Genomic DNA, 24,850 nt, shown 5'->3' with positions numbered 1-24,850 from the left:
ATGGATAACACCACTGGGACCACTTCGCCAGGCTCGAAGCTAGAGGCGGCGCCACTCACACAAGACGAGTCCAAGCCCCCAGCCCGTCATCTTCACGGTTGGAAGGTAAGCACATTAGTGTTTGCCGGCGAACAGCTCTAACTCCTCTAGTGGGCAATCGCATATGCATCGATCGCGACAACTATCTTCCTTTTCGCTCTGGACAATACAATCGTGAGTCATTCAATGCCCTGGTTCCCAGGATGCAACTCATGCCTTGAAGGTCGCCGCCGTCCAACCTTCGATTCTAGAGTCTCTTGGCAACGCTGCACTCCTTCCATGGATTGGCACTGGTTTCGCCCTTGGAAGTACCGCTATCCTGCCTTGGGGCAAGGCATATGGTGTCTTCACCATCAAATGGCTCTTCATCTTTAATGTACTGCTGTTCGAGCTAGGCAGCGTCATTTGTGGGGCGGCGCCCAATATGACTGCCTTCATCATTGGCCGTGTCGTCGCTGGCGTTGGCGGTTCCGGCATGTATTCTGGCTCCTTGAGCTACATCGCCCTTTTGACATCTTTGAAAGAAAGGCCAACGTATATGGCCGGGGTGGCGTTGGTCTGGGGTCTTGGGAGTGTCCTTGGTCCTGTGGTATGGGTTGTGACCCTTGCTGCATACTACTCTGCTTACGCGCATCATACAGATTGGTGGCGCTTTCGCCACGAGCAATGCCACTTGGAGATGGGTAAGTGCTTTAGGAAAGCAACACAATGGCAGCCCATATTGATTTTTGCAGGCATTTTACATCAATCTTGTTGTCGGTGCACTGTTTGCGCCCTCGTATCTCTGGCTCTTGCCTGACATGTGTTTGCAACCAACCAAGTCGCTCTCACAGCGACTTCGCCAGGTCGACTTGCTTGGGACCACTGTCTTTCTGGGCGGCTCGGTTTGTTTCACCATGGCCATCTCATTCAGTGGGTCAGTCTACAGCTGGGACTCAGGCTCTGCGATTACGCTCTGGGTCATGACGGGTGTCCTTCTGATTACGACAATCGTATTGACTTTAAAGCATCCACTTGTTACCAAGGAGAGCAGGTTGATACCAGCCCACTTCTTCCGGTCATTCCATCTTGTCAATCTCGGTCTCCAAATGTTCTTTGTTTCTGGAATCATGCTCTCCGGTGTTTATTACGTCCCATTGTTCTTCGCTTTTACCAAGGTTTGTCATCCTGCTGCACTGCAAGTTTTTTTTTCTCGGCTAACGCAATCTTGCAAACAGGGTGATGAAGTGATGCAAGCAGGAATTCGACTATTACCATTTATTGCTCTGCTAGTCTTCACCTCTTTGTTGAACGGAGTCCTCATGCCAAAGTATGGATATTACACGCCATGGTATATCATTGGTAGTGGGCTCTCCGTAATAGGCAGTGCGTTGATGAGTATGTGTATTCATCTTTCTAAAAACGTGGGTACTGACCAGCGAGTGTAGTAACTGTCAAAGATGACACTAATGTGGCAAACATATATGGGTACACAATCTTGGTGGGAGCTGGAGCGGGTTGCTACCTAGCGTCTGGCTTTGCTGTCATGCAAAGCTTCGTTCCAGTTCATGCCATTCCATCGGCAATTGGATTCCAAGCGATCGGTACATATATTTTTTTCTAAAGAGGAACTAAAATCCAGCTAACAGGGCTCTAGGGCAAATTTTAGGAACTGTCACCTTTCTCTCCGTATGTGGCAGCCTCTTTGCCAATACCGCTGTCAAGCTTATCATGCCGTTGTTACCTGCGGGAACTTCACTTGCAGCTGCCACTGATATTATTACTGGAACTCACAGTCCCGCGTTCCAAGATCTGGACCCTGAGGTCTCGCGCCAAGTTGTCAGCAAGATTGCACAGAGTATGCAGAATGTTTGGTCTTTCAATCTTGCAGGCAGTGCCTTGAGCTTTGTCCTTTCCTTGTTTTTGAAGGTATGATCGCCCGTTGCATAAACTTCTGGTTACTGACAGTGACTAGCAACAAAAGCTACCTACGGGCGCAATGTAAGAGCACGTGTCTCAAAGCTGAAGGTAGGATTCTAGGAAAAGAGGTGATGCGTTGGTTCATCGATCGAAGCACCTGGTTATCTGTAAACCGGGACTGGGTTTTGCATAATTTTCCGGCGTCGAGCAGACCCTAAGCGAAATTTTGCGTTTAGATAATGGGTTGCGTAAATAGTCTGTCAATAGTACAAGCAGTACACGACCGACTTTCACTATGAAACTACGCGTGACAGTTCATTCCAAGACATGGTGAATGCGACACCACGGTGGAATCGACTTTACAAGTGACATAGTGACCGTGCTGGTCTATAATCAAATGAAGCTATCATTTTTTCGGGTTCTTTGTGCTTGTTTTGATAAAACAGACTCTTCTGAAGACGTCTGAGTTCCCCTACCTGCGACACAGGTTATAGGTATGTAATTTGAACATAACATATGGTTATGGTCCTGCCTAATGCTGATTACAAGACAAGTTTTTCACAACCGTAAGTAAATGAAAGGAGACATAAATGGCTTAAACTTGAGGCTCTTGATTTGCCTCATCATGTACATTGTGCACCATAGCAAGGTGAAATAGTGTCCCTATAGTATGCCGCATGCTGTGTACCAAAGCAAGGGAGAAGTTGTTATTGGCAAACCATATTTGTATAGCGTGGTTTTGGAGAAATAAAAACTGTTAAACCATGGTAGACGCATAAAGAGGCTGCGAAGTATTCCCGCTACCCACCGCGGGTGCACCCTGAGACCAGATCCCAAACACCAGCAATGAGACGACATAAACTGCAAGACTTATCAAGACAATAGGAATCACAAGCTTATTGTTCGAACCCGGATCCTTGGAGAGGGGCTCATCTTGTGTGAAAACATCGTCTTTCTCCCAGTGATGCTTCTCCCAAGGCAGACTGCCCACCTGTTCCTTGAAAGGAATATAGCTCAGCTTGGGCGCTCTGAGACATGCTTTGGCAACCTGAACTGCTACGATTTCCAGGCCAATCGTGCTAAGAGTCATGTTAGTGCTTGCAATCCGAGATAGAGCGAGGTAATGACGTACGGTAGAACCCAGCGTTGGAGGAAGTACATTAGCCATCCATCGTAGGCTTGCATGCGTGTCATCATCCAACTAATGTCAAAGAGCTCCTTGACGCGCGGCTTGTGCAGGTTCTGATACGCTTGAAATGCATTCTTCACTTCGGTGTCGGTGGGCTTTTTGTTCGGATGGCGATTTACCAATGTATGCAGCTCGTTGGCAAGGCGGACAGCGGCTTCGATTGCCAAGTTGCCTCCGAGAGCGGCGTTTGGCGTCACTTTGTGGGCCGCATCGCCGACAAGGACGGTGCGGCCAAACGACCAGTGCGATAGAATACCTTCTTCGAGAGACACCATCTGGCCTCGTGATCGGGCCTTCCAGATGTCTCCAAAAACTAAGTTATCGCTGACGGGATAGTCGGCTAGTTCGGCTGCTCTAGCGTCTGCATCGGCCTGTGAAAAGCGCAGACGATTAGGATATCTGACAACCTTTGGCAGTTTGCTGACCACAATGAAGTAGATTGCATCGGGTTGCGTAAGGAAGAGGAAAGAGAATTTGTCGTTGGCGACGGTCGTCATATCCTGGGTGCCCAGACCAGGCATGTATGGAGTGATGCCGATGAGACAGCTGTACTCAGTCTTGATGGCGTGCTTTTCTGCAACTGAAATGAGGCCTGGGGACAGCTTATCTGCCTTCTGCCACATGATGTCACGAACGCCGCTGTGAACACCATCGCAGCCGGCAATAATATCACCCACATGCTCGGTGCCATCAGCAAGTATGGCTCGCACTTTGTTGTTCTCTTCAATGATGTCGACGACACGAGCATGCTCTATGACTTTGGACTTGTCGGGCAGCTTGTCGTACAAGGTCTGCAGAAATGCTCTCCTCTCCATTGTGAGAGCTAAATACCCGGTCCTGCAAGCAGGTAATATGTTAGCTGGTGTCGAGAAGGATACAAAACTAGTATTGAAAACGAAACCTGCCTACCTTTGATTCACAAAGTGAATGAAGTCTTGGGCAAGGTAGCATTGCCCATCTGGGCCTCTATTCCAGAACTTACGCATCTCGGCGCACTGAGCTTCAACAGCTGGAAGTAAACCAAGTTGGTCCAAGACCCGTACACTTTGGGTATGAATGGTGATGCTTGCACCCCATTCTGGCGCCACAGGGTGTTTGTCGAGGACCACATAGTCTATGCCAGCTTTATGGAGACTGTGAGCCAGAGTCAGGCCACCAACGCCGGCGCCGACGATGATGACTTTGAAGTATGGTTCGACGTGGCCGTTCATGATGGGCAGGTGTAGGAAGAAATGTCCAAAAAAATAACAATAACAACAACAACAACAGATCTGGCCAGCAGCAAATACTTGCTTTGACCAGGATGCGCAAAGAACGGATCAAGAAACCGCTTATAAGCTGGATTCACACACGAGGGACACATGCATGGCCTGCACTACCGCCACAATCAAGAGCATTGCATTCGACCTTGCTGTGTTTTGCCTGGACAATGGACAGGGCGGAGAATCGCAAGAGTGGCCCGACAGACGGCCGGCAATGTCCTGTACGCTGCAACTGCATTTGTGGTATCAAGCAGCATTCTGGTAATCCCGGTAGTTGTTGGTGGTTAGGCAGACAGCCGGCTGGCCATGACCGGTGCGGAACGGGGCGCGGACGGCTGAGATGTGCGCGCGCTACTTACTGTACAGTACGTAGATATCGGACAGCCAAGGCCCGAGCCGAACAGCCATCAGGAACAACTGACTCTGTCCGCCCAACCTGCACCGACACTGACCAGTGCGCAGTCCTCGTGTCCGTTCCCCCATGTGCGCAACGCTGACCACCGTTTTCCACCCACCTGGTCGGGAGGAACCGTGGGCGCTGACACGAATCCTGTGTCGCAACCGGGAAGCGCATGTCCATGGCTGTGGACATCGCCTAACATGGTCTAGCATGTCCGCAAGGGACTTGCTCGCGTTTCCTCCATGATTTTGATAGGCATTCTAACGGTCCAGAGCAGAAGTACTCCAGATTTGGGGCAAATGCTTGGTTATAAGACCAGGCATACACCTCGAACGCTTCCAGCAGGGACGAAAGTCTTCCAGCGACTACCTACTCGAGTTTCTTTTACCTTTGGCTTGTCTTGTGTTGCATTGTCGATATGCCTTTTCTTGGCTCCTCTCCAGACCTGTCCCCCAGTGGGTCAGACACACGATCTGAGTACGATGCGTCTCAACAGGCTCAGCACATTATCAAAGATGATGACTATGCCGCCAAGATGCTCCCCGGGAGCAATGAGAAGCCGCTCAGTCAACAACTTGAGCCTATTGCTGTAGTAGGCATGGGTATGTGATGGCACTCTTGAACCGATTGGCCGCAAAGCTGATGATTACTGCTAGGATGCCACCTGCCGGGCCATGTACGGTCCGCATCGGGCTTCTGGGATATGATGATGTCGAGTAGGTCAGGGCAGACACCCAAGGTGCCAAAGAGTCGATTCGATATCGATGCACACATCCATGAAAACAACGATCGGCCTGGCAGCTTCAGCGTGCTGGGAGGTTATTTTCTGGATGAAACCCTCCACGAATTCGACCCTTCGTTCTTTGGCATAACCCCAATCGAAGCCATGTGGATGGACCCCCAACAACGCAAGCTGCTCGAGGTCGTATATGAGTCTCTCGAATCAGCGGGAGTTACGCTTGACGACATTGCCGGAACAAAGACTGCGGTATTTGCCGCTTGCTTCACAGCTGACTTTCAACAAATGTGCTTCAAGGAGCCTGCTTTCCGCCATTCCCTTGCCGCAACCGGTGTCGATCCAGGAATCCTGAGCAATCCAATCAGTCACGTCTTTAACCTGAGAGGGCCATCTATCGTGGTAAACACTGCTTGCTCCTCGAGCGTTTACGCTTTGCACAATGCTTCTAACGCTTTGAGAAATGGCGAGTGTACCGCTGCAATCGTTGCTGGTGTGAATCTGGTCTTGGCGGTCGATCAGCACATGAACACCGCGAAGCTTGGCGTGCTGTCACCAACTTCGACATGTCATACGTTCGATGAATCAGCAGATGGCTATGGCCGTGCTGAAGGCGTGGGTTCGGTATATCTCAAACGCCTTAGTGATGCCATTCGTGATGGGGATCCCATCCGCGGTGTCATTCGATCAAGCGCCACCAACAACAATGGACGCGTGCCTGCTGTCGGCATCACACATCCCAACCTGGAAGGCCAAGCTGAAGTCATATCTACAGCCTACAAGCGTGGGGGCGACCTTGATCCGCGATTGACGGGGTACTTCGAATGCCACGGCACAGGCACAGCTGTCGGTGACCCGCTTGAAGTACGCGCTGTGTCTCTTGCTATGAACCAGTCCAGGCAGCACAATGACGGTCCGCTGATGATTGGGGCCGTCAAGACTAACATTGGGCATAGTGAGGCAGCTTCGGGGCTGTCTGCACTGATCAAAGGCATTTTGACTGTCGAGAGGGGCATTGTACCGCCCACACATGGCCTGGTGAAACCGAGTCCCGCCATCCAATGGAAAGACTGGAAAGTCACAGTACCGGTGGTACCCTCGCGATTCCCCAACTTGCCTCTCAAAAGAGTCAGCATCAACTCTTTCGGTTACGGAGGAACCAATGCTCACATTGTCGTGGAGAGCGCGGACTCTCTCTTGGTCCAGAAGCAATCCTACAAGTATTTAGTTGATACCGACAAGACGATGAAATTACCAAGAGGAGCCTTCAAACGCAGTCGGAACCACCTTCTTCTCTTTTCCGCTCATGATAAGTCAGCTTTGCAGAGAAATTTCGCTGCCCATAGTGAGGTCGCCAAAAACTACGAGCTCTTAGACCTGGCCTATACACTAGGCAACCGGCGTACAGCATTTTCAAGCCGCGGCTACACAGTTGTCAGTCCAATGACACAACGCCAGACCAATTTGGGCGAGTTGGTTGTTGCCGAAAACAAGAAGACGCCAACAATCGGCTTCGTGTTTACAGGGCAAGGCGCGCAATGGGCTCGTATGGGCGCGGAACTCATGACCTACTACCCAAGCTTTCTCCACAGTATTCGAATGCTTGACATGGCTTTGGACGAGCTTGAAGATGCACCTGACTGGACTATTGAGGACACCCTTCTCCTTCCGGATGACATTTCCCCAGTCAGCGAAGCCGAATATGCCCAGCCACTCACTACTGCTATTCAGATTGCTCTTGTGCAGCTACTTAGGCTGTGGGATATTACGCCTACTGTCACGGTGGGCCATTCATCAGGAGAAATTGCGGCAGCTTATGCTGCCGGATATATCTCTGCATCACAAGCGATTGTTTTTGCGTACTACCGCGGCCTTGTCGTTCGAGACGTCAGCAACGAAGGCGCAATGCTTGCTGTTGGTCTCGGCGCTGAAGCAGTCGAGCCGTACTTGATCGAATCGAAGGGCAAGGTCCTTGTAGCTTGCCACAATTCTCCAGCTGGAGTCACTTTATCAGGAGACACACCTGCAATTGCCGAGATCCAAAAGAAGCTAAGCGAAGACAATGTGTTTGCGCGGCTAGTCAAGACAGGCGGAAAGGCATACCACTCTCATCACATGGAGCCCGCTTCGGCCAAGTATGAGATGTACATTCGCCGTGCTAGAGAAATATCCATGCAATTGGATATTCCGCTGAGGACAAACGCCAAAATGGTGTCCTCTGTGACAAACAGCGTACTTCCCAGGGATGCTGTTTTGGATGAAGTCTATTTCAGCAAGAACCTGAAGCAGCCTGTTCTCTTCAACCAAGCTGTTCAGTCAATTTTGACCGACCCCATGCTTGCAGATGTCAACACGCTGATTGAGATTGGTCCACACAGCGCAATGGCCGGGCCAATCCGCCAGATCAAAACAGCTTTGGGTCTATCTCAGCTCGAGTATTTGCCGTCCTTGCTCCGTGGCCAAGATGCTGCGTCGCAGATGTTGAAGCTTGCAGGAGAGCTTTTCTTACGAGATTATCCTCTAGATCTTGCCACGGTCACAGCGGAGGAGAAGTCCAGCAAGAGTGGCAAAATCGATCTCATGCATGGTCATCTGATCGTCGACCTGCCGCCTTACCAGTGGGGCAAGAAAGCCTATTGGGCTGAAGCGCGACACAGTGACGAGCTTCGTCATCCAAAATATCCACGTCATGATCTTCTTGGCTCCATGCTCCCAGGAGGCTCCTTATCTGAACCGACATGGCGCAATGTGCTTCGCATTCGGGATGTGCCTTGGCTAGTAGACCACTCCTTGGGTGGTGAGGCTGTTTTCCCGGCTGCTGCTTACTTCTCAATGGCCATGGAAGCAATAACACAACTTACCGAGACTAGAGGTGAGAATGTTCACATCGCCAACTACGTGCTCCGGGATGTGACAATCGAAAAGGCTCTGGTCACTCCAGACGATGACACAGGCATTGAAGTACTGTTCAGCATGCGACGCGCAAACCATCTAGAGGACGATGAGCAGCGTCCTTGGTGGAGCTTTAATGTGTCTTCCATCAACCAAGATGGGTTGACCAACGATCACATGAGTGGCAGCATCGCAATCAATGCTCGTGCAGAGCGTCCTGCACCAAGACCATCCCTTCATCTTCCCCAGCGAGCGTCTGGGAGAGAATGGAATCGAGCTCTACGCTCGGTTGGATTCGATTATGGTCCAACATTCGCCGACATGACCGACATTGAGTTCAATGGCGTTGATTTCATCTGCCAGAGCAAGACGCAAGTCAAAACCACGGCTGGAAATATTATTGGCGAATCTCGTCATGTACTTCACCCGGCAACCGTCGATTCATGCCTCCAATTGATGATTGCCAGCATCTTTGCTGGAAGAACACAAGCAATGTTTGCGGCTATTGCACCCACTCAAGTCGACGAGGTTTCTATCTGGCCACCTACAAGGGATCAACTGAATGAAGGCTTTGCCACAGCCTGGACAGACGAGCGCGGGTTACGATCATTCGTCTGTGGCAATCAACTGGTGGCAAAGAATGGCCAAGTTTTGATGGAGATGAACAATATGCGCGGCACCCTTTACGAAGCAGCTGTTCCCCAGTCGTCTCTGGCTGACATGAAGTCAATGCCTTATGGTAAGATGACATGGAAGGTCGATATTGACTCGCTCAAAACCGTTGAGAGTGTTGAAAAGTTCATCGAACTGGCTCATTTCAAGGACCCTACTGCCAAGATTCTAGACACTACCGGGTCCATACGCCTAAACCTTCTGGAAAGGTTCCCCGAAATGTACTACACAATCATCATGGCAGATGCCAACGACACAGAGAACTACATGAGCCGGTTCAAGAATGCCAAGGCTTTCACAGCTGGTGCTAATACCAGTCTTCTTGACCAAGGCCTTGAGAAATCAGCGTATAGCGTAGTCATCGCTCCGCAAGATAACGCTAACATTTCAGAGCTTTCTCAGATGCTTTCTTCAAATGGCAAGCTTCTCCTGGAGTCTGGTCACGCTGTGGTAGTCAATCAGCTGAGCCCACCGAAGAATGAAGAGAAGGTATCCAAGGGAACTGTACAGATTGTCCACCGTGAGAGCGACACAACCATGCTGGACAGAGTGCAAAGGTATGTTCTCAATACTCATCACACTAGCCGTACTTCTCTGACCTAGACAGATCCCTTTCTCAACTGGGCTACGCCTCCACAGCTGTACCGCTCACAAGCGTTGCAGATGTCAGCGCTCATGTCATTGTGCTGGACCTCTCCAAATCCATGCTTGTCAACTTGACACAGCCCGAGTTTGAGGCTCTACAAAAGCTTCTCGATTCAGCCCACACACTACTTTGGGCTACCTCTGGAGGTCTCTTGGATGGAAAAATCCCAGAGGCGGGCATGGCTGCGGGGCTCTTGAGAGTCATCCGAGCTGAGCAAGCCAGTATCAATGTTGTAACCATTGATTTCAACCCCGATAATACCACGACTGCTCAAGCTGCAGATAGTGTTGCGGCAAACGTTGCGCGTCAGATCGAGGATCCCGCCAGGGTCGAGCACGAATACTGCATTTCAGGTGGTCAGACCTACATCAGCAGATTAGAACCGAATGAGGAAGTCAACGTTGTCGCGACACTTGACAAGCAAGGGCCAGAAGAGGTTTTGCTCGATGCCAACATGCGCCTCGAAGGCGACGTCCGATCTGGCCAAGTGGTTTTCAATCGTATCAATGAGCAGCCTAGGATCGCTTCCGACGCCGTCGAAGTAGCTGTGACCATGACTGGCTTGAATAAGGAGGGCGTCCAGGTGATCAACGGGACTGACACCAGCACACTCTTTAGTCACGAGATTAGCGGTATTGTTCAGCGTCTTGGAGATTCTGTACGACAATTTAGTGTCAGCGATCGCGTCGTTGGCTTCAGTTTTGATCATCTTAGCACTCACCAAGTGGTGCCCGCAAAGATGCTACAGAAGCTTGATGAAGAAGAGTCTACACTAGACATGGTTGGTCTACCCATGCCGTACGCCACTGCGCTTCACGGGTTGAAGACTTTGGCCGCTGTCCAGCGCGGCGAAAGAGTTCTTATCCTCGAAGGCACCGCTCCTGTATCTGGCGCAGCCGTTGAAGTATCGTATCTGTTGGGTGCCATCCCATATGTTGCGACTGCAAGTCGAGAAGAAGCCGAACGTGTCACTCAGCAGTTCAGGCTCGGCCGCGATCAGGTTTTCGCATCCGAGGAGGAGTTGTTCATGTTTCTGCGCCGTTACAGCCATAGGAGTGATGTGGATGTTGTCTTCAGCTCCGCGGCGACTCACGAGAGCGCCACTCGCGAAGCCTGGCGTACCATATCGTCGTATGGCCGCTTCGTTAGCTATGGCAAGAAGAGCGCGCACAAGCGTACCGCCATCGATCCAGTGCCCTTCTCTCGCGGTGCAAATTACTATTCTTACGACATTGTCGATCTCTACAACCAAAAACCGGTGGTTGTGGCGAGCCTTCTCGCGGAAACAATCAAGTTCTACCGCGAGGGCCGAATTGCAGCCCCACAGAACCTCGTGGTCCGCAATGTCGCGGAAGTAGACGACGCAGTGAACACATTTGAGGACAATTTTAAGGCCGGCAAGACCTTGCTTGAGTACAAGCCAACGGAGAGGCCCGTAAAAGTTGTGCGAGTTTCTGCTGAATCAAGGCTTGATCCCGAAGGCACTTACTTGCTTGTTGGATGCTTGGGTGGACTCGGGCGCAGTCTGACCATGTGGATGATGAAAAAGGGAGCTCGGAACTTCTGCTTCTTGTCGCGCTCGGGTGCCGATGCTAGAGATGCTGCTCAGCTGGTCAAAGATCTCGAGGCAGCTGGTGCGGTGATCAAGATTGTGAGAGGGGATGTCTCGGTTCGCGCAGACGTTCAACGAGCCGTTTCAGAGATACCTGCTCATCGTCCAATCAAGGGAGTTGTTCATGCTGCCATGGTTCTCCGGGTAAGTCTCATATTATGTGCTTATCTCAATCCTGACGGCCACTAACAAACGTTCCATAGGATGGCATCTTCGCTAAAATGAATTTTCAAGATTGGCAAACATCCATCAAGCCCAAGGTCTACGGTGCAAGCAATCTCCAGGCTGTGCTTGGAAACATCCCTCTTGACTTTTGGCTAATGACTAGTTCCGTGTCTGGAATCCTCGGAACCCCAGGTCAGGCCAACTGCGCAGCTGGTAATGCATACATGGATGCGCTCGCCAGCCACCGTCGCAGTCTTGGTCTGCCCGCTTGTGCTGCCATCATCCCCATGGTCCTTGGTGTCGGAGTTGTGGCTGAGAATACCGAACTCGAAGCAGCGCTGACCCGCAAGGGCATGTATGGTATTGATGAAGAACACCTCCTGCGGTCCTTTGAGCTCGCCATCAACATGCAAAAGGCTGGTGGGAGCAACAGTACCATCGATCACTTGGTCATTGGTCTTGATCCTGTCATGCTTTCACGAGCAGTCAAAGATGCCGGCAATGTCGAGCCATTCTACATGGCTGATGAGCGGTTCCGCACCCTGGTGCACAACATGAACGGCAGTACGGCCATGGGTGGCGATGCTGGTGCCAATGTTTTGGCTTCCATGCTGAGTGCAGGCACGCCGGCCGAGGCTATACAGATGGCTCGTGACCATATCGTTGGCAAATTGTCGCGCATGTTGTTACTAGATCTTGATGTTTTCGAGGGCGATGGTCGTTCCATTGCAAGTTACGGAATTGATAGTATGATTGGTGCGGAGTTGCGCAACTGGATTTTCAAGGAGTTTGCAATGGACATTCCGTTTCAGCAGCTTTTGGGCCCGACGCTGACGACAGTTGAGTTGGGAAAGAAGGTTTGCATCAAGCACGGTATCTTGAAGGAGTAGTAGGTTTTGTAGGCTCGGGGTAGCATGGATGTCGGCATAGCAGATAGTTTTCTTAGTTGATATTGCACATGTATCTCCCTATAGCGCTGTTTAAGAATTGAGGTGTGCTTTGTAGCCCGTTATGACATGTATGTTCTGGAGTTCCTTCAAGATTATTAGTCGTGTGTTTAAAGCTTTGGTCCAATATGATTCCCCAGAACACTTTTAAATCTTGGTCGATTGGTAAAACATGAATCTTCTTTTAGTGTAGAGAGACTTCCAACATTGACCTTTTTTGATGTACGATGTGGCAGAATCGTGCAATTTAGTACTTCTCGTTTTGAAGATAATGCGCAGTCGGTCAGATGCACAATATTATGTAGAAGAAAATAGTTCAAAAAAAAGAAAAAGAGGGAGAAAACAAAGTCATGCATGTGAAATTTGCAAGCAGCGAACAACAACAATGATTTCGAAACAGGATTCTTTGCGTAGCCTGTCAATTTAGGTATCTCATGCTTTCTCCGTGCGTCCATGTCTCAAATCATATAGTCCTCCTCCGAGCCATCATCCATCCTGTCTACTAGCCTACATAGTTTTCACAGCCGGCACCATGGCCCTCATTCGATTCTCCCTCACTGCCAACACAAAGGAGCCTGCTGCACCAGGACCCAAGACGACCGTGCCTAGCAGGTTCCACAACAAGGCCGTTTTCTTGGCCTGTTCGATAAGCCTTGGCGCACTCTTCTCCAACAAGTGGTTTGTGATGATGATGCATGCAGCCGCGACAATAATCCAATCGAACTGGGTGAACAAATGTGCGCCTTCTACCAGGGCCGCCATCGAGCCTCGTGGATGTGCGAATACGCTGCGTGGCGATGGCATATAGAGTCTCAAGATGCCAAGGTCAGTGTTGCTAGTGAAAGACGCAGCCAGCGCGGACAGTACGACGGATACATGGACAGCAGCGGACAGAACGCCTGTTGCGACGAACGAGGCAACGACCCATGGCGCGTCTTCGTTTGGCGCACTCTTTCGCTTTGGAGTTTCGAGTTGCGTGAGCGATGTTCCCGGACGGCTGGCTAGGACGACGGTGACTATCATGAGCATGGGGTTGAGATGGTACCACGCGACAAGGCCTTGTTGAGTATGTGCATGCCATCCTAGCCATGAAGCTGCGTACATGAGTACAGGGAAGAGGGCGTTTACCAGAAGTGTCGGGGGAAAGCCGCAGGCCTCATTGAGTGGAATTGTGCAGTCGCGCGTGGTGTAGGCGGATCTTGCGAGGAGGTAGAAGAATAGAGGGACTACCATGGCAGCACCGGCCATGTTCCAGAGAAACATAAAGACAACGATACTGAGGTGGGGGATTAGCCGGGCAGCACTATTGCAGACGACGAAGAGATGACTAACTGTCGGAGGAAAAAGTTTCTGACGCCTCGCCGTCGGCTTTCAATCAGTACCCATGTGTTTATTGCTGCAAGAACATTGCACATTTCGAAGAACAGCCATCGTGGTGCGTGCACGTTGCGGGCCGTGATCAGCATGTCGAAGAAGGCGACTACAACGACTAGATTGCCGTCTACACTGGGATACCCCGTGAAGGTTTGTCGAATTGGACGGCCATCAGGAAAGTATCCGTGTTTTGCGGCGAGCGAGACGCCGTTGAGCGTACCATTGATGAGCATGGTGCCCCAGAGCAAGACGACACTGGCGCCACTCAGCAGCAGCAAGGATTGAATTGGCACCATTTTGGTTTCTTTTTTTTTTGCAAGCTTGCTGTGAAAGAAGGCTGAGACGTACCAGCTGACATATACACTTGTCGTCGACGTCTGTCACGTGGTTTTACATGGCATGCCGTGAGCATCGCCCGATGAGGACTAGACCTCCCGCAGAGCGAGCCAATCAGCAGGCTCAGAGCCGCGGACATGTGCGGCCGACCAAAGTCCGCTGGATTTCCTCATCCGGCCTTAGCGTCTCTGTCCACCTCTTGGATGCTTTTGTTTCCATAGAGCGAGTGGTGGCGCTCCCCCATGGACGGCATGCTACCCGGCGCAACCCAAGGATCAAAGCCCTGTACAGCCCACGCCTCGACCCCACTACTGCATAGCTTAAGAAGCTGTCCGCACCTGCATGCGCAGCCGCAAAAAGGCCACATTTGTCCGCGCTCCTGGCACTCGCTCCCCGTGCCGGAGCCTGTCGTACACACTGGCGCATAATGGCAACATCCATACACGTTGTGTCCAAGCTGGACAATGCCAAGCATGCCGTCTTCCACATCGACCAGGACCCTCCAAGCCTCGCGGCATCTTCAGTCCGTGTCCAGACGTGGCTTGTTTCCCTCAGCTACAACAACTTGACCTACGCCCGATCGGGAACCCCTCTGCACTGGTGGGATACCTATCCCGTTCCCGATGCGAGTCCAACACCCTTCAACAATCGGGAAGAATGGGGCATCGTGCCAGCTTGGGGCTATGGCCGCGTCCTCGAGAGCACAAACGATGCCATAGCGCCAGGGACGCTGCTGTGGGGCATGTGGCCTACTTCAGAGCACGCCGTCGACCTCCAACTCGAAGCAATCGAGCCATCGGGTCATTGGTCGGAGCGTAGCGCACAGCGAAGTAAGCTCATGACGGTTTACAACACCTACGAGCAAGTTGACGAAATCGATGCCCAGGCCATGCGCATGACCGCGCTCTGCAAACCCCTCTGGCAGGGCCCGCATCTGCTCAACACAAGCGTATTTTCCGCACGACGCATCCACCCTTTTGGTTTCGGTGCGCCATGGTCTCAAGAGGATGCCGACTTGTCGTCGGCTGTAGTCGTCAGTCTCTCTGCCTCAAGCAAGACTGGCCGAAGCTTTGGCTGGGAAATGACAAGGAATCGAGATGTGTCCAAACACGGACCTCGTGCCTTGATACAGATGACATCAGTCCCCAACACATTATCTGAATACGACTCGTCCCTGCCAATGAGGGCAGCTGCATACGACGACACGAGCGCCATGGCGTGGGCCAAGCAATTCAAGCCGTCACGGGTCGTCATTGTCGACTTTGGCGCATCTGACGCAGTCCTAGAGTCAGTCAGAGCTGCGGCATCAAAACTTGCTCCAAACGTAACTGTCGTTGCTGTTGGCTACGAAGCCAAAGTCTATACACAAGAGGAGATTGCAGCCAGGATGGCGACTGCTAATACCAAAGTCCCAGTCAACACGAGTGGGATGCGAGATCGGGTCATCGAATCTCAAGGCGCGTTGGAATTGTCCCAGGAGCTAGACGATACATGGAATAAGTGTTTGAAAGAAGAGGCTTTTACCAACCTTCAGTTAAAAGTCTTAAATGCCGTTCAAGGGGAACAAGGCATTGAGGGAGCATGGAGTGCCTTGTGTAATCGCAAGGTTCCAGCAGACGTCGGCATCGTCGTTGACTTTTCCACAAGATGGACTTGCTAGGCAATGGAACTTTTATAGCTTGATCAATTTTTTCCTTTTTTTGCAAATGAAAGAGCATTCCTGCAATGAGCCGCAGGAGTAGAATCATAGCTGATGATGGTGCGGACCGATCTGCAGATCACTTCATTCCTTCGACTTGAATGTACCTATTGGACAGACTTGCAATATCGACCATTACTACAGATTTCATCATGCTTCCAACAGGTCAATCTTATGATAAGCTGGTGCGCCTTCAACTCACACAAACTTGCGGCCATGCTCCTAATCTTGCAGTCATCACATTCTTCCCAACAATCTATCCCATGCCACTCCCGTCTTCTTTCACCGTTTGTAATAAAGATACTCCTGTCATCACCTGCTACTACATGCAAACATTAGACGTGTGTCTTTTTCTTCATTGCTATCCCCACAGGTTACCATGGCCGCGGCTCGTGTATCTAACTATCAAGCGTCACTGCACATCCAATCCCGCCCTATGTTCAAGCCTTGGATTACGCTGATATTACAACTAAGTAGCGCTAAGAATCTCTGCGGACCAGGTCAGTTGAAGCATGAAGTTCAACTATAAAATTACTGTACCTACCTTCCGTTGCTAGCCGGAACTGCTCCTCCTCTTTACCTTCACCCATAAAGCTTTCTTCGCCCATACTACATAAGGTTTTTGATTATGCCAGTTTTCGCTCTCTTTACATAATTCCAGATCGAAATTCCACAGCACCCGCGCAAGAATCACGCGCATCTCGTTGTATGCTAGATTGCGGCCAACACAGTTTCGCGGACCTACATGGAAAGGTTGTCGGGCAGCACGAATGACATTGTAGAATGCCGAAGTAGGATTGGTTGCAGCCTCACGCAGCCAGCGCTCCGGATGGAAGGACAAGGGCTCATGGAAGTTGCGAGGGGACCAGTATGTGGACAACTGATGGACACTGACGGTCGTCTGCATAAGAGATTAGTTTGAGAAAGGTCAGAATGAAGACTTTCGAATTAGTAGCTGCTTACGTTTGGAGGTACTTCAATGTCTGAAATTCTGGTGGGCGCTCCAGGGAGAGTGCGACGCGGGAGTTGGGTCGCAACAGGCGGATATATTCGCAGAGCTTCTTCTAGACAGGCAACCATGTATGGCAATTTGTTCGCAGTCGAAATGAAAGTAATCTCCTCTTCAGTCTCAAACTGTGTGCGTACTTCGTCAATGGCCTTCTTGAGCGCTTGCGGCGTTTTCAAAAGCCAGTAGGTTGCGCCTGAAAGTAGTGTAGCTGTCGTTTCTGAGCCAGCAAAGATGAGTGCGTTAGCATTCGAGACAATTTCCTCAAATGAAAGCTCGTCTCCGTCGCCTTTATGCCGTAACATTGAGTCCACGAAGTCGCTACGGCCATGTTGCTGAGTGTTGTTGATACGTTTTGTAACCGTAATCCGTGCGAAAGACTCCTGCCTCTTGCCAGCTTCGAAAAGAAACTTCGGCGTAAAGATGGAGATCACGGCACCAATGAGGGGATAAGCATTTGCCAGTCTTGTGAACATCCCAAACTTCGTGAACAAAAAAATATTGGTGATCCATTCATGCATGTCGGTGTTCTGCAGTCCTCCGAACGACTGCCCAAAGGAGAGGTCGCCGATCACATCAAAGGTAGTGAGATTGTACCATCGGACCATGTCGGTTTTCGAGGTGGAAGAAGCAACGTCCTTCAGCTTTTCGATGAGTAAGTCCACATAGACTTTGATTAGCGGCTCCTGTTGACGCAAGGCCTTGTCGGAAAAGCCATAGGCGAGAGCCTTTCGGTATCTGGTGTGGTATGCGTCGTTATCTGTGAAGAGAATATTGGGGGTACTGTTTTTTTTTCATCGAACAACTTTCGGTAGCTGGCGATGCCCGTGGCCAAATATGTCTTGCCATGCGTCTGCAGTAGTAAATGAGACTTCGTTTGGGCCAAGCCGAACAATATCCCCGTATTTTTCATGTATGTCGAGAATTTCGCTGTCCAGGTTTCCTCTCAAAGCAGCTACATGGCGCAGAAGCGGGAAGGCAATCCACGATTTACGCCCCGGTATTTTGCTAAGAGGACTGAAATATAGTTCATATACAATGCTTGCAAGAATATAAATAATGTAGAGACCAACGATGTATGCCAGTAAGTAGAAAAAACCGGTGTAACAGAAGCGATATTTCTGCAAGAGATGGGATGCCCCGTAGCGAGGCGCCATGTTGGTGCATAAAGGTTGAGAATAGGACGAAGGATTGGGGAGTTGAAAGAACATATAAGGTATGAGTGATGTCTCAGAAGAACGAGCGGACGATCGAACGACCGAGAGGCCGACCTCTGGCGCGAGGCGACCGCCGACGCAGAGCCGACCCTCCGTCGATCCCGACACTTCAAGGAAGGCCTGTTAACACTATCTTGCTGCAGGGATACCTTTCAGAAACAATTTATAACAGGGATAGTAAGAATATCATTACTCAAAAGAACTTCCGCGTGTCTAAATATCTATTCTTTATCTTCTCTTGAGTCTGCATTTACTTTGTTTATACTATGTATTATACGAAAAGGGTTGTTTCTTTTGAATCTTAGCTTCAATGCCAACATTCTGTAAATCTTTTATCATAACAGTTATAGATTTCTATTTTTCAATGAATTGAATGTACGCATCAATTCTAAAAACAAATCGACATAGTTGAACGAGTTCCCAACCTTCCGACGGGATTATAGTGGCTATAGTATACAAAACAAAATTGAAAATGGGATGTTTAGAGCAAAGTTTAGATTCATAGTGTAAGAGTCTATTATGCTGATACACCCCTATTAACAAATACTTTTGAAAGGCACCTCCGAAGTATTACTCTATCTACTAGGATGATATCTCATTTCTTCCGTGAACAGTGTACAGTGGGACCTTTCACTCCGTATTAGTAGGATTCTTAACTGTTACCTCTATATGCTCATAGAGCTAACCTCTACTACATATCCTTAGGGCAAAGATTTTCAAAAAGATAGGAGTTAAGGTAGGATGGACTTAGTCAGGCCTCCGTCCCTAGCTATTGAGCACTCTAATCTACACAAATCCAGCCACCGTCTTTCGTATCTGAAAATGGATCAGACTTGCATTTGTCAGGCCCTTCCGCAGCTGGCCACCCGTTCTTCCAGTAGTCATTAAAAGGTCCTGATTTCTCTGCTTTGCACTACATATAACGGTGTTCAGTTAGCCTCAAAACCTATAGTGTGTTTGGCAATTGCGATGACAGGGGTAGAGACGGAGATACAGTCACTCACGCAAGCTCTAGCTTTCCATCCATCACAATAGGTACTCCAAATTTGCACCGTGCCTTTCACACAGTACCATAGAATTTTGTGGCTAAGGCCGGATTCAAAGAGAGATGTAATTACAGGGAGAGTAACTATCTTTCATGACATCAGTTTTGAAGTTCTGTCTTGCAAGGGTGATATTGAAAGAAAATGCTTCAACACTCGACGTAAACAGGGACAACCCGACAAAATATATATTATACTCGTCAGGGTCAATCTTGATATAGGGGTATTTTGCGGGACGTTGGCTGATGTAAGACTAGGATTCTCAATTTTATGAGCTTTTTTATAACACATGTCACTTGAAGCTGAAGTTTCTATCACTTTTCTAGGTAAGGGGTGATCGTTAGCATTTCAAAGGTTATTGCCTCAACTCAGAGATCAATCAGCGCATTGAGTGTATCCTATCGATTCTGTTTCATATTAGGCTGAATAGCTCTGGAATGGCTTCGTAACAATGCTTACTACTACGAACAAAGTTTTTCACCCATGTTAGGGTTACATATAAGCCGTCCATTTCAGACATATGATGTAATGACGTTTCTTCACAGGGTATATTGAATTTTACCCCGCTTTTGTACGTTTCCACAATTACCCAACAGCCGTCCTTTGCATACTTAATGCACTTCTTACAAGCTTTTGATTGTTAAATCTTCATGCTCTAACAGCACTGAAAATCATCACTTATACCTACCGAATATTAAACACTCTTGAGTTCCTTTCCCTGTCTCTACAAGGGTTATATAAGACAGGACGCTACTAATATATACATTTTACCAATATGAGTATACAAGCAACTTCGAAGTGAGTTGTTTACACAACCATTATAGCCTTGCTAGTATCCTCTACCAATGCGACTCTAGTAATTCAATCAATCCTTTGCCAAAATCATATGTAGCTGATAATTACTGCAGGCTGTTAGAGGTTGTGAAATAGATGATTGCACGAATCAGTGTACAAGCAGTGGTAATCCTGGTGGTTCTTGTGCAAGCGATGGTCAGGGTGGGATTAAATGTATATGCTTTTAACCATTTGCATAACCGTGAGATAGTATTGCTAATACTATCTGTTTGCTCTCTATCGGTACGTTTCGAATGTCTATGAACTTCTCAATCATACTACTTACTGTATAACATGCTTAACATATAGGCTGATAAGTGTTCTTGCATAGTAAAAGAAAACTCACTTCAATATCTCCCTTCTCCCGGAACATTTGTATTGCTTCAGATTGGTAGAATTTGACTCGAGTCCTTTCTATCAATATGAACAGCTTTCCGCTGCTGCTTTCATGTGAAAGGGAAGCGTTGACTACTATTATTCAAGATAAGAATCCAAATACCTTAGTAAAACATATGCATACTAAGATTCATTTTCTTCTCAACATTCTTGTGTCCTATTTCTCCTGGAGATGGATGCTAATATCATATTGTAAGACTAAGACAATACCTCTATAGCTTGGAAACGAAGCAACTACTGAAATCACCTAGAGGCTTGTAGGAGATATACCAACTCGCCTACCTTTCTGGCTACCTCTTCACTATTGATTAATTCAATATGTTTTTGTTCTCTTGTATTATTAGGAATAATAGATTTCTTTGAGGAATAGCGTATGATCCCTTTGATAACCTTAGCTTTTCAGAAGAATAAAAATCCTTCAAATTGAAGAAAAGGGAATAGACAGAGAACAACAGAAATAGACTTAGGAAGGCTTCAACAGGATGTACTCATGTATTTATTACGATCCAACGTATCTATCAGGTCAATTGAGGTAAGCCAATATTTGGTGGTAGAAGTCTTTTTCTAATGCAGCTGGGTCTGGTACCTGTTTACAGGTTTCTTTAATCACGCAATCAATTGTACGATTTGTTTCAATAAGATGTTATCATTGTCTAATACTGTTTTACTTATCTCGATACATGATATCAAGTAAAAAGTATCTATATATAGAAGTATATCATAGTTTGATAGTATAAAGGACCAAGGTTATTGGAATCAATGTATACGCTGGTTCTTGAAGCGTTATAAGTAGGTAGAGTGATACACAAAGGATACGTAGTTATCAAGGGTGATAAGCAATAGTATTAAACTACCAAGAACAGGGCAAATAGGTCTTTGCAACAGTTCATATTTTAGCTTCTAGTAACCGAACTTCCAAATGACTGTAATTACGGTGCCAGCCATCCTTAGGGGTGAATGATTGCCTTTGGCTGACAGCGCGGCTCGAGTCAAGTGCAATAATCAACGGCTTGAGTCAAATGTAGTAATCAACGGCTTGAGTCAGGTGTAGTAATCAACACACACTACCTGCACTAACTACTACAGCACCTAATCCCTTGATCTTAATACTGCTCTGCATGATTATAGTGTAATACTCCATTGCAAATTTCTTATACGTATCGCATATTCTAATTATGTATAGAGATATCGTAACCAGCTCCTATCACCTCTTTATTTCACCTTATATATACAAACTTAGTGTGTTTCTTAGTGATTTATAATTGAGTTCTAAGTAAGAAGATATGACAAGTCGATAAAATCTTATTTGTATCTACTAGAAAGGGGGTGCTTGAGCTAGTATAGTGTTGGTATAGCTACGTTAGCCTCTACAACCTATGGATAATAGCCTATAAGTTTATTGGCTACAACACTGCTTATATGAGAAATATCTAGCTATATTCAGGATAGAAAGTTATTCTGAGTGAGTTAGATAGCAGTGTAAGCTTGAGCAGTACTTGCTTGACAACATGCCTGCTAGCAGATCCAAGGAATATTTTGCCTGCTGACTACACTTCCTAACTGTATACTTACTGGGGCTTACCTTCTTATAAACTATATAGCAAGAATAGTTAGGGCGTCTTTATAAATCAATGATACTAGCTAAACTCTAAACGCAAAGGGATATGAAAGATTTCAGAGTATAGACTGACTTGGAATATATCTTTCTATAAAAGGCTGAAAACCCTCAGATACTCTGAGCTCATAGCAAAATATCTAAAGAAACTACTCATTATACATCCTACCACATCCTCAAGACTACAAACGTCTGTTGCAACATGAAGACATTCGCTACTGTGGCGTTTTTGTGGCTTAGTGCTACTCTAGTAGCTGCTGGTCGCTCAGGACCTGTTCTTCATTGTGGTGAAGCTTTTTATAAGTTTTCGTTTATGTATACTTGTTAATCTTCTACTAACAATATATTAGCGGCTTGTAGTTCAAAAGTCGATTGCTGTCCTCAATTTGACTGCGTCTTTCATTTTGTCAATGAGGAAGGCGATTTTGCAGGACAATGTTCCTGAGTCTATAGGAAGAAGACTTTTTATAGGGACGGCTTAGAGGTAGCTGTACTATAAAACATGAAATACCTATACAGAAACATGAAAAAAAAGTAGAAAAGAAGAAAACCATAAATAAGTAGAAAAGGCGTTAGGGAACAAAAACATGTAGAAAAAAATATAAAAAAAGAATTTGCTTTAAATACCATGGTGAAAAGTGCGGTTCAAGCGTGAAGGGGATGCATAATAGTTTCTAGTTCTGTCTAGTATTTTTGTCTACAACACATCGCCTTCTACTTGTCTTTAGTAAATACCCTATCCTCTTATCATACTGGCTAATATGAGGCCTTTTAATCTATAATTCAACATACACCTACCTCACATTCACTATAATAGTTCTCGATACATCATCATAAAGGGTTGATATGCTCCAGAACAATGTAACCACAACACCTGAAATAGGCCCTAGGGTATTCCCCGCTGTTCGCAGAGCCTAGGCAAAGGTCGTTACGTTGAAGAAAAGGAGACTACTGTGCGTAATCCTGAGCAACGGATCATATATTAAGAGCGGCTTGTGACAGCGCAACAACGATATCCACGATACTGTGGCTTGCCAAACAGTCATTCCCAAAAACAATAGACAAACTCACATCTATCAAGAAAAATGCTCTAGTGTTGAATCTTGTAATCAAGATGCATGCAGAACCTCCTATCTTGAGTAAATGAGAATCGTCCTCTGGATTTGTGTGGAGTTACTAGCCGCTGCCCTTCAGTGGAAGGCAGCCAAGCAGGCCGCCAAAGCATGTTTGTGATGTTTCTCGAACATTTGAATTGTTTTCTACCACTAGGAGCTTAAAATTCTCCTCGCTAGTCTCTGTGAATACTGACTTTGTCGGCCGATATTCGAGCTAATGGTAGTGATAACCATACTTTTGGTATCACAAGCATGTCCACACAGTCGACGAGATTCACACCTGGACTTCAAATTGACAAGGGTCCTTGTTTAGCATACATGTTTTCTACTGGCGATTTACCAACTAGGCAAAGGCAGGTTACAGCAGAGTATTCGCCAATAGAATAGTTGTGTTAGATTGTAGACCATGCATTATCAATAGGTATCATCGCGCCATTAATCATCTGAGACTCATCCGAAGCCAGGAAAGCAATGCCACGCGCAACATCATCAGCACCTATGTTTGGAACAGGTGTGCCCTCGCTGTCCTTGGATACGTGCAGCTGCACGACAGGGCTGCCAAGGTCAGTCAAGGCTATCAATTACTGAAGAAACACTTACAAGAACGCGTCAAAGCCGGCGGAATCAAAATGCTCCATTTGTACCGAACTCGCAATGTTCGTAGCCACACCTCCGGGTAGCACGCCGTTGCACCGAATCCCTTCTTTGTGGAACCGCCATGCTACGTTCTTAGTCGCTCCGACCTATATCTATATCAGCCTTATCCGTATATGCCAATCACGCATGTGCAAAGAAGCCTTCACATACCAAGCCATGTTTACTTGCCGTATAGGCTATACCAGAGCTTGCGCCCGACGTTCCAGCCTTGCTGGAAACATTTACAATGGCGCCTTTGCCTTGGGCTTTCATGGCGGGAAGCACAGATTTCATCATACGGATCGGCACCGTTAAGTTAATAGCTATGACTCTCTCCCACTCCTCCTCGTGGATGGTGTCGGCGCTACTCCACCCGTCACTTACTCCAGCGCAGTTGACCAGAACATCGATGCGGTTGTATTTGCCAACGCACTTGGCCACAGCATGCTCAGCTGCTTGTGTAGCGGTCAGGTCCGTTTGATAAAAAGTAAAAGTCGAAAAGTCCTCGGCAAGCTTCTGCGGCCGTGCGCCAAGGTCAATGCCAAAGACAGAAGCTCCGCGCTCCAGGAAGAGGCGCGTTGTGGCAAGACCAATACCAGAGCTACAACCTGTAACTATGGCGACTTTGTCTTGAAGAGAGGCTATAGACATGTTGTATCAAGAGTCGGAGGATTCCAGAGTGGGTGGTAATATGGTAGCCGCACACGGCGTGCGGTGCCGGGAAAATTGAGCGTGACGTCAAGGATTAACTACAGTGCCCGTGCACCAGATGAGCACCATCGCCAGTTGAGCACCCCCAACAACTCAATATAGTCAACAAGATGAGGCTGTAGAGCCACCACAAATCGTAATAAAATTGCGCAAAGCTAGGATTATACTATATACAGGCCTACAAAAGTTTTGGCTTATTTAGAAATTTTTTTGGAGGGCGTTATCGGTCGTTGCCGTCGACTACGCGGTGGAGCAGCTCGTGCAACCCTTGCGGCTCCCACCACAGCTGGAGCAACACCACCACACTTTTGACGCTTTGTAGCTGGCTTATGAGGTTTTGACGCTTTGCGCTTACCCGATTGGGGCTAATTGTATAGCTTTGGCAGCGTCGCGGAGGCTTCTACGATGC

At 48.0% G+C, this 24,850-nt stretch overlaps 7 protein-coding genes across 7 annotated transcripts; 3 read left to right on the top strand and 4 right to left on the bottom strand.

The window, feature by feature from the left end:
- On the top strand, nt 1-1,953 carry SETTUDRAFT_110644 (uncharacterized protein; the record flags this gene model as incomplete). The annotated part of the gene is made up of 8 exons (XM_008028174.1): nt 1-105; nt 151-213; nt 263-628; nt 681-722; nt 774-1,196; nt 1,257-1,416; nt 1,467-1,622; nt 1,676-1,953. The coding sequence occupies 8 exons, from the start codon at nt 1-3 to the stop codon at nt 1,951-1,953; spliced, it is 1,593 nt and encodes a 530-aa protein (XP_008026365.1).
- A 742-nt stretch (nt 1,954-2,695) lies between these two features.
- On the bottom strand, nt 2,696-4,338 carry SETTUDRAFT_161583 (uncharacterized protein; the record flags this gene model as incomplete). Its single annotated transcript, XM_008028173.1, has 3 exons — nt 2,696-3,017; nt 3,071-3,964; nt 4,037-4,338. 3 exons carry the CDS (start codon nt 4,336-4,338, stop codon nt 2,696-2,698), a joined length of 1,518 nt encoding a protein of 505 aa, XP_008026364.1.
- An 869-nt stretch (nt 4,339-5,207) lies between these two features.
- Nucleotides 5,208-12,402, top strand: SETTUDRAFT_161582 (uncharacterized protein; the record flags this gene model as incomplete). The annotated part of the gene is made up of 4 exons (XM_008028172.1): nt 5,208-5,391; nt 5,446-9,528; nt 9,693-11,491; nt 11,551-12,402. 4 exons carry the CDS (start codon nt 5,208-5,210, stop codon nt 12,400-12,402), a joined length of 6,918 nt encoding a protein of 2,305 aa, XP_008026363.1.
- Nucleotides 12,403-12,966: 564 nt separating this feature from the next.
- Nucleotides 12,967-14,129, bottom strand: SETTUDRAFT_110727 (uncharacterized protein; the record flags this gene model as incomplete). The annotated part of the gene is made up of 2 exons (XM_008028171.1): nt 12,967-13,735; nt 13,792-14,129. The coding sequence occupies 2 exons, from the start codon at nt 14,127-14,129 to the stop codon at nt 12,967-12,969; spliced, it is 1,107 nt and encodes a 368-aa protein (XP_008026362.1).
- A 467-nt stretch (nt 14,130-14,596) lies between these two features.
- On the top strand, nt 14,597-15,829 carry SETTUDRAFT_39858 (uncharacterized protein; the record flags this gene model as incomplete). Its single annotated transcript, XM_008028084.1, has 1 exon — nt 14,597-15,829. One exon carries the CDS (start codon nt 14,597-14,599, stop codon nt 15,827-15,829), a length of 1,233 nt encoding a protein of 410 aa, XP_008026275.1.
- Nucleotides 15,830-16,337: 508 nt separating this feature from the next.
- On the bottom strand, nt 16,338-18,031 carry SETTUDRAFT_39857 (uncharacterized protein; the record flags this gene model as incomplete). Its single annotated transcript, XM_008028083.1, has 4 exons — nt 16,338-16,391; nt 16,449-16,769; nt 16,832-17,602; nt 17,681-18,031. The coding sequence occupies 4 exons, from the start codon at nt 18,029-18,031 to the stop codon at nt 16,338-16,340; spliced, it is 1,497 nt and encodes a 498-aa protein (XP_008026274.1).
- A 5,398-nt stretch (nt 18,032-23,429) lies between these two features.
- SETTUDRAFT_169454 (uncharacterized protein) lies at nt 23,430-24,398 on the bottom strand. Its single transcript, XM_008028170.1, has 3 exons — nt 23,902-24,398; nt 23,695-23,837; nt 23,430-23,649 (listed from the first exon to the last, which is right to left on the bottom strand). The coding sequence occupies exons 1-3, from the start codon at nt 24,379-24,381 to the stop codon at nt 23,487-23,489; spliced, it is 786 nt and encodes a 261-aa protein (XP_008026361.1). The 5' UTR covers nt 24,382-24,398; the 3' UTR covers nt 23,430-23,486.
- Nucleotides 24,399-24,850: the final 452 nt, after the last annotated feature.

The sequence above is a fragment of the Exserohilum turcica genome (assembly GCF_000359705.1).
Source record: "Exserohilum turcica Et28A unplaced genomic scaffold SETTUscaffold_22, whole genome shotgun sequence".
NCBI classification, from domain to species: Eukaryota; Fungi; Ascomycota; class Dothideomycetes; order Pleosporales; family Pleosporaceae; genus Exserohilum; species Exserohilum turcicum.
Note: the sequence above shows the minus strand (reverse complement) of the source record. Positions and strands in the feature narration are given on the sequence as shown.